General features: G+C 46.5%; 1 protein-coding gene across 1 annotated transcript in view; it reads right to left on the reverse strand.

Annotated features, from left to right (window-relative positions):
• Nucleotides 1-1061: 1061 nt before the first annotated feature.
• The window catches only part of LOC311129384 (zinc finger protein GLI2-like), a gene marked incomplete at its 3' end in the record, with an annotated part of 112992 nt that continues 100910 nt past the window's right edge, over nt 1062-13143 (reverse strand). The window contains exons 10-14 of the mRNA XM_084161669.1: nt 9010-9159; nt 7966-8130; nt 7445-7723; nt 3971-4313; nt 1062-3370 (exon numbers count right to left, since the gene is read on the reverse strand). Of these exons, the coding sequence (XP_084017795.1) occupies nt 1062-3370; nt 3971-4313; nt 7445-7723; nt 7966-8130; nt 9010-9159 (3246 nt within the window). The remainder of the gene's footprint in view (nt 3371-3970; nt 4314-7444; nt 7724-7965; nt 8131-9009; nt 9160-13143) is intronic.

Here is a 13143-nt window from a genome sequence, read left to right on the forward strand (position 1 = left end):
CTTCCAAATGGACAATGACCCCAAGCATACTTCCAAAGTTGTGGCAAAATGGCTTAAGGACAACAAAGTCAAGGTATTGGAGTGGCCATCACAAAGCCCTGACCTCAATCATATAGAACATTTGTGGGCAGAACTGAAAAAGCGTGTGCGAGCAAGGAGGCCTACAAACCTGACTCAGTTACACCAGCTCTGTCAGGAGGAATGGGCCAAAATTCACCCAACTTATTGTGGGAAGCTTGTGGAAGGCTACCCAAAATGTTTGACCCAAGTTAAACAATTTAAAGGCAATGCTACCAAATACTAATTGAGTGTATGTAAACTTCTGACCCACTGGGAATGTGACAAAATAAATAAAAGCTGAAATAAAGAATTCTCTCTACTATTATTCTGACATTTCACATTCTTAAAATAAAGTGGTGATCCTAACTGACCTAAGACAGAGCATTTTTACTAGGATTAAATGTCAGGAATTGTGAAAAACTGAGTTTAAACGTATTTGGCTAAGGTGTATGTAAACTTCCGACTTCAACTGTAAGAAACGTCAACAAATACTGAGCAATGGACACTTATTTGCCAATTTATTTTTATACCTTGGTCTATTTTTATTCGTAGATACAAAGTATGGCTTTTTAAAACAGTGATAAAAATGCCACTTATGCCTTTACTATACTTACTTTATCAACATAAACATTACTTAAAATGTACTTGAGCAAATATTACATATTACTGGATAAGCAAAGTCTTTATACAGGCCGGTGGAGATCGACATTCTCTTGATAAGTAACTATTTCCATAAGGTATTGTTACATATAATCAGAGCTTTTATAGTACATTTTTCATGATGCTTTCTTAAAATGGTCTGAATACTCAAGGGGGGCGTCCCAATAATCTCTCCTTCCTCCTGAAGTGTGCACTACTCCCCACAAATTAAAAAGCATTGGATTGGTGTAGGTATGGACTAGAGGGAGTTTCCATACACCAATCATTTCCTTTCAAATTCATGAAGGGAAGTGAACATGTGAACACTTCGGGAGAAAGACTATTGGGACGCAGCCAAGGCATTAGCTCATCATGTTGAGAAACTTGCTCTCCTCAGCCAGGGCGGTCAACATGGAGCTCATATCGCCGATGGCCATGTTACCGATCCCTGCTGGCACCGAGGCCAGGGTCACAGAGTTACGGGGGGTCGTGAGCCTGGAGGAGTTCTGGGACAGACTTGTGAGGAGTCCGGGGCTGAGGGTCCCCGACATCAGGCTGGAGTGGTCGCCATCATCCAACATGGCATCAAAGTCAATCTGGGCGTGCTCCACACCAGAGGTCGATCCAGAGGAGCCAGAGGAGTCCACGGTGCTGGTGACCTGGTTGACCCCTGGGGATGCCATGATAACGGCGGTGCCTACCGGTGCCTGGGGCGTGCAGGGGGACATGGAGGAGTCAAAACTCAGGTGGTTGTTGGACTCGAACATGTGTATCTGGCCAGCATAGAACATTGGAGCGTTAGAGTTGGAGTTTCCATTTTGTCCGACGTTATGTGCTGCGGTGCGGCCTGGCCTCTTTGGACTGGCCTCAGAGGTGTTGTGATTGAAGTCAGACTGAAGGAAACGGTTCTGCATCGTACTGCTGGATCCTGCATGTTGTCTGGACATAGACTTGGGCTCCATGGGAAGTCTGGGCTGCATCCCATCTCTGGTCCCAGTATGGACGGCTTGCTGCTGAGGCATACTACTCATGTTCTGCTGCTCAACCTGATTCATCTGAGGGGGATAGCTTTCAACCTGAGTCCTTGATCTGTAGTTTTGAATATCTGGATTCTGTGTTGCCATTACTCTGCCATTGGGCAGTGCCATACCGTTGTAGTTGGGTCGTAGGCTGCCATTCCCAGATCCAGAGTTAGGTATGGGGACGATCTCTTGGCCATATCCTTGCTGGGGACTCATCTGCTCAGTATAATTCATGCTGCATGGCTGCCTCTGTTGCTGATGGACAGAGTTGATCCTCTGGGCGTTGCTTCTCTGGGTGTAGCCTTGTAGTGTCATGTTCTGGCTCATAGGCATCACCTGCTGGTTACTGTTACTACCCATACTACCCTGGAAAGGCCCACAGTTCTGTCTGAGGATGTTCTGCTTGGTGAGTCTGGAGGTGGCTGTGGCATCCACAGTCCCTGAGCTGACCTCGTTCCACTGCACTGGCATGTTGTTTTTGTTGTTCATACTGGGTGAGGTTGGGTACTGCTGTTGTTGCGACCCAGAACCAGGGCTCATCTGGTAGGGTGGTAGGGGGGCCTGGCCTGACTCAGATAGGGGCATGTTGGTATCCACCATGGCCATCCTCCTTTGCCCATAGAACTGCTGCTGGGGCTGCTGGGAGGAGGTCATATTCACTTGGACCGGGAAGCCGTGTGATTGGCTGTTGGCATAGTCGGCGTGGCCTGCTGATTGGCCGGGGCCAGTGTTCTGAGACCTGAGGTACTGTACGACATCATCAGGTAGCACTATGTCCTCGTCCCCTGCATGGTCCAGCCCGTCCACAGCCATGGTCTCCATCACCACGTTCTCTGATATGCTGGGGGGCCGCGGGGCGAAGGGGTGGCGGTGCAGGCTTCCGTCGGACCGCGTGTAGCCCTGCATGGCCAGGCCCTGGCGATCGGTAGAGGGAGGAGGCATCATGGAGTTGGGGTTCATACTGTTCATGCTGTTGTAGCGCTGGACCCTTGGCAGGGACAGTGGGTCCAAGGTGGGTCTGCGGACAGGATCGCTGGCTCGCCGTGGCAGGTTCCCAGGGACCTCGTGGGGCATCATACTATGGTTACCGTAGCCGATGTCGCTGCAGCGTCTGGGCACTGCTCCGGCAGGGGGGTGGAACAGGTGGTAGTTGGAGGAGCTCTCCCTCTCCTGGGAGTGGTCCCCGTACAGGGCCATCCTGGTCCTGAGGCTCATTCGCTCCATGTTGGGCAGAGGTGTGGGTGGAGCGCCCCCAGTTGCGGCAGCATACTTGGCCTTGAGATGGTAGTGCTGAGCCGGGGTGAGGCTGAGCAAACTAGGGAGGTTTCCACCACCACACTGGCTGGCCTCGCTGGATCTCCGGGACAGGTCTGTGGAGATGGGGTCGTAGGAGTCGGCTGAGCTGATGTTGTTGTGGCGGTTGCTGAACTGCGAGGCTTCGGAAGATCGGCGGCTGGAGTAGCAGGGGGAGATGCCTGAGGAGCGCCGGCTGGCATAGGCTGAACTGGCAGTGCTGGTGTTGCTGTACCGGCGGCCCTGCTCGTTCAGCTGGTTCAGCATGGTCACCTCGCATGACGACAGGTCACCAAGACGCTGACCAGGGTAGGGCCCAGGTGGAGCGATCATATTGGAGTTCTCCAGAAGGGAACCTGAGGAACCACATTTGAACATATTGGGCAAAACAACTTTCTTGGTTTCTAAGGCTGCTTCACATATTCCTCCCAACTCCATCTCTCCTATTATGGATTTTTTGTTGTTGTTGTAATTTGTACCCCCCAATTAGTAGTTATGGTCTTGTCCCATCGCTGCAACTCCCGTATAGACTCGGGAGAGGTGAAGGTCGAGAGCCATGCGTCCTCCGAAACACTCTTTGCTTAACCCGGAAGCCAGCCACACCAATGTGTCGGAGGAAACACCGTACAACTGGCGACCGTGTCAGCGTACATGCGCCCGGCCTGCCACAGGAGTCGCTAGAACGCGATGGGACAAGGATATCCTGGCCGGCCAAACCCTCCCCTAACCCGGACAACGCTGGGCCAATTGTGCTGCGCCTCATGGGTCTCCCGGTCGCGGCCGGCTGCGACACAGCCCGGGATCGAACCCGGATCTGTAGTGACGCCTCAAGCACTGCGATGCAGTGCCTTAGACCGCTGCGCCACTCGGGAGGCCCTAGCAATAATATTTTAACAAGATAATATTGACGGTTCTTAACAACAGTTGTTATCAAAAACTCTATATAAAACTCTTACCAACAGCAGGAATAGGAGGCAGCTTGGTGTTGGTGTTCCGGACCTGAGGACCAGAGTTGGCCCAGGGACATGAGTCCCTCACGTTCTTCAGCCTCTCCTTGATGTTCTCCAGCTTGATGGTGACTCCTCCCCCTTTACGGAGCCCAAGCCCCACCCCTGCTGAGTTGCCGTGGGAGAGGGTGGAGGAGTCCATCATGGGAGGGTCGTCCTGTGCACTCAGGTCCCCAAAGCTGCCCCCGCTGTGCAGGACCATCTCTACTCCACTTTCATTGATGTTGGCACTGCCAAGTGGCGATGGCTCACTGCTACATGATGAGTGACCGCCAGGGCTGGATTGATACGTCTGGAGAGGGGGACAGGATAGATGGTTCATGTTAGACACCAGATCAAGCCTATCAAGGGCTTTTCATATTACTAAGTTGAACTGAGCCGAGCCAAACCAAGCTCTACTGAGTGGTTTTGTTCGGGTTGGCATGGTAGTGTGAAAAGGGTACCACTGTCAGACCTATTCAGGGCATGGTCATTGTAAAAATATGCTTAAAGGCCCAGTGCAGTCAAAAACAGGATTTCTCTGTGTTTTATATATATTTTCACACTATGAGGTTAGAATAATACTGTGAAATTGTGAAAAATATGATAATGCCCTTTTAGTGTAAGGTCTGAAATTTCAGCCTGTTTTGGTGGGATGGAGTTTTGGGCTTGCCTGGTGACATCACCAGGCAGTACGTTTGTTATTAGACCAATAAGAAAGAGTTCCAAACCTCTCTGCCAATAACAGCTAGTTTTCAGTTTCCCCTCCCCACTCAGACCACTCCCAGACAGTCCTAGCTAAATTCTTGCTTGAGAAATCGCTCTTTGCTAAGAAGCTATTTTTGTTTCTTTTTGACCATTTTAATTTAAAACAATCACAGTAAGTTCCTTAATTGTTACACAGAAATAATTTGATATTGAGATAAAAATGGCTGTATTGGTTAATATATTAAATACTGGAATACAGTTGCACAATTCTGAATAATCAAGTATATAAACTCTATGCAAAATTAAATAAATGATGTAGCCTAGCTATAGTTTCATAATCTTATTTATCATAGATTTGTTGGATTCATTTACAAAGAAAACAAGTCTATTGTGGAGGGATGGAGGGATACTGTGAGTCTCATCACAGTCAAGTGTTGATAGTGATTCATTCTGACCCAGACTGAACTAGAAAGAGTCTTGATCACAGCTTGATTGCTGGCACTATTTGTTCCAGGCACATGCTGAACAGTCCCGTTCTTTGAATATTAATTTGATAATGACTTTTATCATGGCCCGACAGACATTACTGTCAGATCTCGAAGGCCACAGAGGAATATAACTGAATAAAGTGTGTGTGTGTGTGTGTGTGTATGTGTGAATGTGTGTGTGTACAAGGGGGGAACATTTCACAGTACATCACAACTCATGCAAAAACATCAAACTGTAGACAGTACAGTATAGGCTTTTAAAACCAGAAGCGCTTGGAAAGTGCTTGGTGTAATCCTCTGTTCTTTCATACATAGAGGAACAGAGTAGTGCAATTTCAAATGTATTGATGCAAAATTGACATGCAGAGTTAGAAAGCATTGAAATGAAAGAGAAAAATGTGGTGGTGCTCACCTCTGAGAAGCCTGTCCGTTAGGGAAAGTGTTAAGGAAAAAGAAGAACATTCAAGTAGTGACCAGAGAGGTGAGTTGGATAAGGAGAAGGATAGACCATCAGCAGGTAAATTATCCATCACAGATCAGTTAGCGTGAAAGGTGATGGGATAGATGGTGAAATGCTTGCATTTGCGTCACAAGACTCAAATAACATAGAACATGTACACTACCGGTCAAGGGTTTTTCTAGATTTTTTACTATTTTCTACCTTGTAGAATAATAGTGAAGACATCAAAAATATGAAATAACACATATGCAATCATGTAGTATTTGAGATTCTTCAAATAGCCACCCTTTGCCTTGATGACAGCTTTGCACACTCTTGGCATTCTCTCAACCAGCTTCATGAGGTAGTCACCTGGAATGCATTTCAATTAACAGGTGTGCCTTCTTAAAAGTTAATTTGTGGAATTTCTTTCCTTCTTAATGCGTTTGAGCCAATCAGTTGTGTTATGACAAGGTAGTGGGGGGTATACAGAAGATAGCCCAATTTGGTAAAAGACCAAGTCCATATTATGGCAAGAACAGCTCAAATAAGCAAAGAGAAACGACAGTCCATCATTACTTTAAGACATGAAGGTCAGTCAATACGGAACATTTCAAGAACTTTGAATGTTTCTTCAAGTGCAGTCTCAAAAACCATCAAGCGCTATGATGAAACTGGCTCTCATGAGGACCGCCACAGGAATGGAAGACCCAGAGTTACCTCTGCTGCAGAGGATAAGTTCATTAGAGTTACCAGTCTCAGAAATTGCTGCCCAAATAAATGCTTCACAGAGTTCAAGTAACAGACACATCTCAACATCAACTGTTCAGAGGAGACTGTTTGAATCAGGCCTCCACGGTCGAATTGCTGCAAAGAAACCAATAATAAGAAGAGACTTGCTTGGGCCAAGACACACGAGCAATGGACATTAGACCGGTGGACATGTGTCCTTTGGGCTGGAGTTTGAGATTTTTGGTTCCAACCGCCGTGTCTTTGTGAGATGCGGTGTGGGTGAACGGATGATCTCTGCATGTGTAGTTCCCACTGTAAAACATGGAGGAGGAGGTGTTATTGTGTGGGGGTGTTTTGTTGGTGACACTGTCTGTGATTTAATTAGAATTCAAGGCACACTTAACCAGCATGGCTACCACAGCATTCTGCAGCGATACGCCATCCCATCTGGTTTGGGCTTAGTGGGACTATCATTTGTTTTTCAACAGGAAAATGACCCAACACCTCCAGGCTGTGTAAGGGCTATTTTACCAAGAAGGAGAGTGATGGAGTGCTGCATCAGATGACCTGGCTTCCACAATCCCCCGACCACAACCAAAATGAGATGGTTTGGGATGAGTCGGACCACAGAGTGAAGGAAAAGCAGCCAACAAGTGCTCAGCATATGTGGGAACTCCTTCAAGACTGTTGAAAAAGCATTCCAGGTGAAGCTGGTTGAGAGAATGCCAAGAGTGTGCAAAGCTGTCATCAAGGCAAAGGGTGGCTATTTGAAGAATCTCAAATATAAAATATATTTTGATTTGTTTAACACTTTTTTGGCTAGTACATGTATTATTTCATAGTTTTGATGTCTTCACTATTATTCTACAATGTAGAAAATAGTAAAAAGAAAGAAAAACCCTTGAACGAGTAGGTGTTCTAAAACTTTTGACCGGTAGTGTATGAATGGTACTGTTAGGATTTGTATTGACAGTATTAAGTAGTTAGTAGTTGAGAGGATTTTGACAATAGTCTAAGTCAATGCTTTGTTAAACAAGTAGTGGTGATGACACAATGGAATGTCACACCCAGTCTTACCATCGAGTTCTCGGTCTTGATTGACTTGACCTGCAGGCAGTCCTCCACTCCTCTAGTAATGCTGTTGGCCTCCATCTTTCCATCTATTCCTCTACCACTCTGTTTAGCGTTTGCCTCGTTCTCTCCATTCCCCTTTGGAGGACCCCTGGGGGGCACATCGCCACGTTGTTTCTTCGTGACGTGTGCCTCTGGTCCGTGAACCGTCTTCACATGCTTCCTGAGAGAGCTGGGGTCTGTGTAGCGCTTAGTGCACCCAGGGATCTTACAGATGTAGGGTTTCTGGGAAGAAGAATTTAAAATGAAGTCTTACTATCTCATGTTTATGTTGATTACTTATTTCATCCATTGTCTTAACAAATAGAGAATAAGTTGATTGCATATTGGACATAGAGCTCCTTGAATGAGAAAACACAATGAATTTAAATGTGCATTAGTTGATTTAAATAATGGCAGTGGGTACATACTGTACGTAGATGTAGCTCAAAGTATGTCTCTGAGGTGATTGTCTATAGGAGCCTTACCTCATTGGAGTGTGTGCGGTTCTGGTGCTTGGCTCTGTCTGAGGCGTTGGAGAAGGCTTTGTTGCAGCCCTCGTGTTCACAAACATACGGCTTCTCCCCTGTGTGGGACCTCAGGTGGGTCTTCAGGTTCTCCAGGCGAGAGTAGGCCTTACAGCATCCTTCAAACTAGAGAGAGGGAGGGAGGGAGGGAGGGAGGGAGGGAGGAGATATGGAGACAAAGGTCAGTTAGCAATAGCCTCAGAGACTCTTACATGTATCACACAAAAGTATTTAAGCAAGGTAAGAGACCATGGAGAGCTTTGTTGAAACAAAGCATCAGAGCTGTTCTGTGTTTAGCTTTGGTATGCTACAATAGGCTATGCATTGATTTGGTATTCCTTCAGAGCGCCGTATTGTGCTGTGCACTGTGGGTAATTGACAGTGAGTGTGAGATGTGATCAAACTATATTTGCTCAAAAGTGGACATAAAATACCTAAGATCCTCCCTTCAAAAACACAACATTTGCTAGAGAGGGAGATAGCTGGGGGTGAATGAGATTCATGTGGGATTTACCAACTAAACTATATAGTACAGTAGGTCTTAATAAGGACCCACGGCCCCCTACTTCTCTTTACACTTTAATAACTAATATCCTCCCCTCCTGTCAATCAGCCTTGTGAAGTCTCCTCTTCTCAGAAGTATTTTAATGGACTGGACTCACAAGGCCTCATCAATGAGCTTTGAAGCTGAGGAAACTACACACTGAATTTGATCATCATGAGTGGACTGCATGCTACAGATGAGGCCCTTTGGAACGCCCGGAAAACTCATCTAGATGGAGAGGAAGGATCGCTACTGGTAAGAAACAGGCTTGGAGTGAAAAAATAGTTATTACAGGGTGCAAAGCATAACCCTATCTAGAGGTAGGACTTGTGTAGAAATGTGTATAATACAAGGAGAGATAGTTATGTGAGTGGCTTATCCATGACCTATAATAGAAGGCTCTGGGCTTATTTAAATAATATGTACATGCCCAGGTGCTTGTTGGGAGTTGGAGTACTTACTGTGCATTTATGTGGCTTCTCCCCAGTGTGCCTCCTCATGTGGACCACCAGCATGTACTGAGCCTTGAAGGGCTTCTGTTCCCGCGAGCACTCATCCCAACGGCACACAAACTCTTTCTTCTCCCCATGGATGTGGTCGTTGTTGATGTGCTGAAGAGAGAACAGGGGAACATGGGAGTAAAACAAAGCAGACACATCCATGTATCTCAACTTGTTTCAGGATATGGTCTTCTCAATCAACTGTCAGATTTGTTTATGTCTTTAAACCTGTCCCTTTCCTGCTCATTTGAGGTGGGATGGTGTGTGTGTGTGTGTGTGTGTGTGTGTGGAGAAGCGAGACGTTCAATCAGCAAAGAGCTTGTGAGAGCAGGCCTCCCAAACATCCCTCTCTGAGTTCCCACCAGAGAGGAACAACCTTCTTCTCTTCCCTTCCCCAAGCCAGACCACGAGTGACAACACCATCCATCATGGGTGACAGTACGTTTCCATTCGTCGCGTTGTAGACAAAGGGTTGTGATGTGTTAGTGGCGGGACTGTTTTGTCAGGCCCTGCGTCTCACACACACACGCACACATGCGGGCACGCACACCCTGTTTTCTCAGGTCCTTTATGCGTCAGAGGGAGGGGACTTCCTTAACTACCCGGAGGAGGAATTAGGATCAGGAGTTATCCTGACTTGTCAGACTGTCACACCTGAGATTTACACACATCTCCTGAATCTCTCTCCTTTTAATCAGGGAACCAATGGTGTGTTCCCTGATCAGATGTACATGCTTCAACGGCTGATTATGTTTTCTGACATATACATTAAGAACACCTTCCTAATAATGCATTGCACCCCCCCCCCCCCCCCCCCTTTGCCCTCAGAACAGCCTCAATTAATCGGGGCATGGACTCTACAAGGTGTTGAAAGCGTTCTACAGGGACGCTGGCTCATATTGACTCCAATGCTTCCCACAGTTGTCAAGTTCGCTGGATGTCCTTTAGGTGGTGGCCCATTCTTGATACACACAGGAAACTGTTGAGCGTGAAAAACCCAGCAGCGTTGCAGTTCTCGACACAAACCGGTGTGCCTGGCACCTACTAACATACCCCATTCAAAGGCACTTAAATATTTTGTCCTGCCCATTCACCCTCTGAATGGCGCACATACACAATCCATTTCTCAATTGTCTCAAGGCTTAAAAATCCTTGTTTAACCTACCTCCTCCCCTTCATCTACACTGATTTGAAGTGGATTTAACAAGTGACATCAATAAGGGATCATAGCTTTCACCTGGATTCACCTGGTCAGTCTATGTCATGGAAAGAACAGTTGTTCCCAATGTTTTGTACACTCAGTGTATACGCATAAATCTTTTACTTGAGGATTTCAAAAACATGACAGTGATTGGACATAAATGTCTAGAGTTACATTCCATTGAGCTACAGAAAACTAACTGAGAATGAAAAACACTGATTTCTTGTTTTGAGGGAACTGCCTGTCTTGTGTGGTCAGGAGGGTAGGAGGAGTCGCTCTGTCATTCTGCTGTACTGTCTAGGATGACCCTGTCTGGTGCCCCTCCATTTCCCCTAAGCCCTTAATTACAGTATATCCCGTCCTTTAGGGTCAGACCCCTGAATACTCACGTTACACACACACACACACACACACACACACACACACACACACACACACACACACACACACACATACACACACACACACACACACACACACACACACACACACACACACTCACTCACTCACTCACACACACTCACACAACCACACAACCACATGGCAAATATTCACACCCCCAGGTAAATCAATGCATTTCCTCTGAACCTTTACCCTGTACTATACCTTACTCATGTGGCCACTGTCACAAGCAAGAAGCAAATGGAGCAAGATTCCATCTCCTCTTCAAGTCGGTTACGTCCCATATGCCACCCTATTCCCTAAAGAGTGCACTACTTTTGACCAGAGCCCTATAGGGAATAGGGTGCCATTTGGGATGCAGCTGTATACCCACTGACTCGGTTAGCGGTTGAGGATCTTTCCTACCCAGTTCCTTTTTAGAGAAGGAGGAGTGTGTGCCCTGCAGCAGTACTCTTCATACCATACTGAAACCATAATATGGGGCTATTGGGGAAGTATTACTTTGGGTAAATAGAACCTAGAAGCTCTATGCCATCATTTAGTCATTTTTCAAGGTGTGATTTCACTGGTGAGAACATTGTGTGAAACCTTGGATCTACAGTACAGGGGCAGTAATGTAGATGAAGGTATAAAGTTCTATCAAGCTCTTGACAGCAGACTCTCAGCTATTACATCTACATCTACATAGATATGTCATTAGAAGTTACTGTAACAAGAGACTCATTCATAAATACATTCATTATTTCATAACACTGTATTTCCAATTGACATTTACTGTTAGCATTTTCCTTCCTGGCTGCCTAACCCTTGTTCCAGAGAGTTGTGGTATGTTCTTTGCTTCACGTTGTCCATCCACACCAGCAGGCCCTGGCTCTGTTTTCTGATCCTCTCAACCCCTGACAGAGCAGCAGAGTAGGGGGAATGGATGCTGGAACTAACTGGGGCTGGTCTGGACTAGCCCTCTGTCAGGACAGAATGGGACCGAGAGGCTGGGTGGCAGGAGGAGGGGGGAGAAGTGAGAGGGTGGGGGAGGAGAGGGGAGTGAAAGGGGGAAAGATGGGGTAAAAGGGGTTCTTAGTTGGCTCTCCTCCTGGACTTGCCTTGTCAGGACAGACTGGGGCCGGGGGGCTGAGAGTGGAGGGAGAGGGTGGAAAGGGGGAGAAAGGGGCTCCAAGGTGAATCAACACCTGACCCGTAACACTGGGAGTTAGAGACTCAAGACCACTGCAGACTCAGCTCAGAGACTCCCAGTCTGGGTACTGGGCTGACATATGCCCCCTGCCACCTGTCTGTCAGGTTGGGGAAACCCAATTGTTAATCACAGCCTATGGGAGTGGAGCAGTAGAGAAGGCTGCATCGGGAGTTTCGTAGAGAAGAAAGGAATAGAACAGAGTTCAGAAGTCAGAGCCAGGGGTTGGGGGTCACAGCTGCAGGGCCATTAGTGTACCTCTGTCTCCTCAGTCAGAATCAACAGGCCTCATTAACCCTGCGCGTGGCCGCCACAGGAAAGGATCAACAGCTGTGACCCCTAACCCCTGGCTCTGACCTGGCACTGACTGGTTAAATCTTAAACCTGACCGCACTGACTCTAACACTGCACAATTTAATGAGGAGCAGAGGAGGCCGTTTTGAACTTTAAACATTTTTGTTAAATGGGAGGGTGTCTTTTGGACTTTTTCCTGTATCTGTATGATACCTCTCTCTCTCTCTCTCTCTCTCTCTCTCTCTCTCTCTCTCTCTGTCAAACACATGGTTTCCATGTGTTTGATACCATTCTGTTCACTCCATTCCAGCCATTATCCTCCCCTCACCAGCCTCCTCTGATTGGCACCCCATGTCATTGTAATAGCAGAGAATAGTTAATTTGTTGAAGAGTGTTAGCAGACTGTCCCATAAGCTAAATGGAACAGTCTACTGAAAGTCACAGGCATACCCCTGGCTGTAATGGCACCAGCAGCTCCCTACTCACAGATGTCCTAACTCTCTGAGGTAATTAAAGATCACTTTTATTTTACATTTACGTCATTTAGCAGATGCTCTTATCCAGAGCGACTTACAGTTAGTGAGTGCATACATTTTCATACTGGCCCCCCGTGGGAAACAAACTCACAACCCTGGCATTGCAAGCGCCATGCTCTACCAACTGAGCTACACGGGTTACCAACATATTCAAATAATGATTGACATATTTTCATTAAAAACGTTATTTTGATGAATTTATTCATACTATTTCATCCTTTAACCTAAACTTTATCCTTCAACTAGCCGGTGCCCCCGCACATTGACTCTGCAACGGTACCCCCCTGTATATATAGCCTCCCTACTGTCACTTTATTTTACTTCTGCTCTTTTTTTCTCAACACTTTTTTTGTTGTTGTTTTATTCTTACTTTTTTTGTTTAAAATAAATGCACTGTTGGTTAAGGGCTGTAAGTAAGCATTTCACTGTAATGTCTGCACCTGTTGTATTCGGCGCATGTGACCAATAAAATT

Source organism: Coregonus lavaretus (genome assembly GCF_964263955.1).
Source record: "Coregonus lavaretus genome assembly, chromosome: 5".
NCBI classification, from domain to species: Eukaryota; Metazoa; Chordata; class Actinopteri; order Salmoniformes; family Salmonidae; genus Coregonus; species Coregonus lavaretus.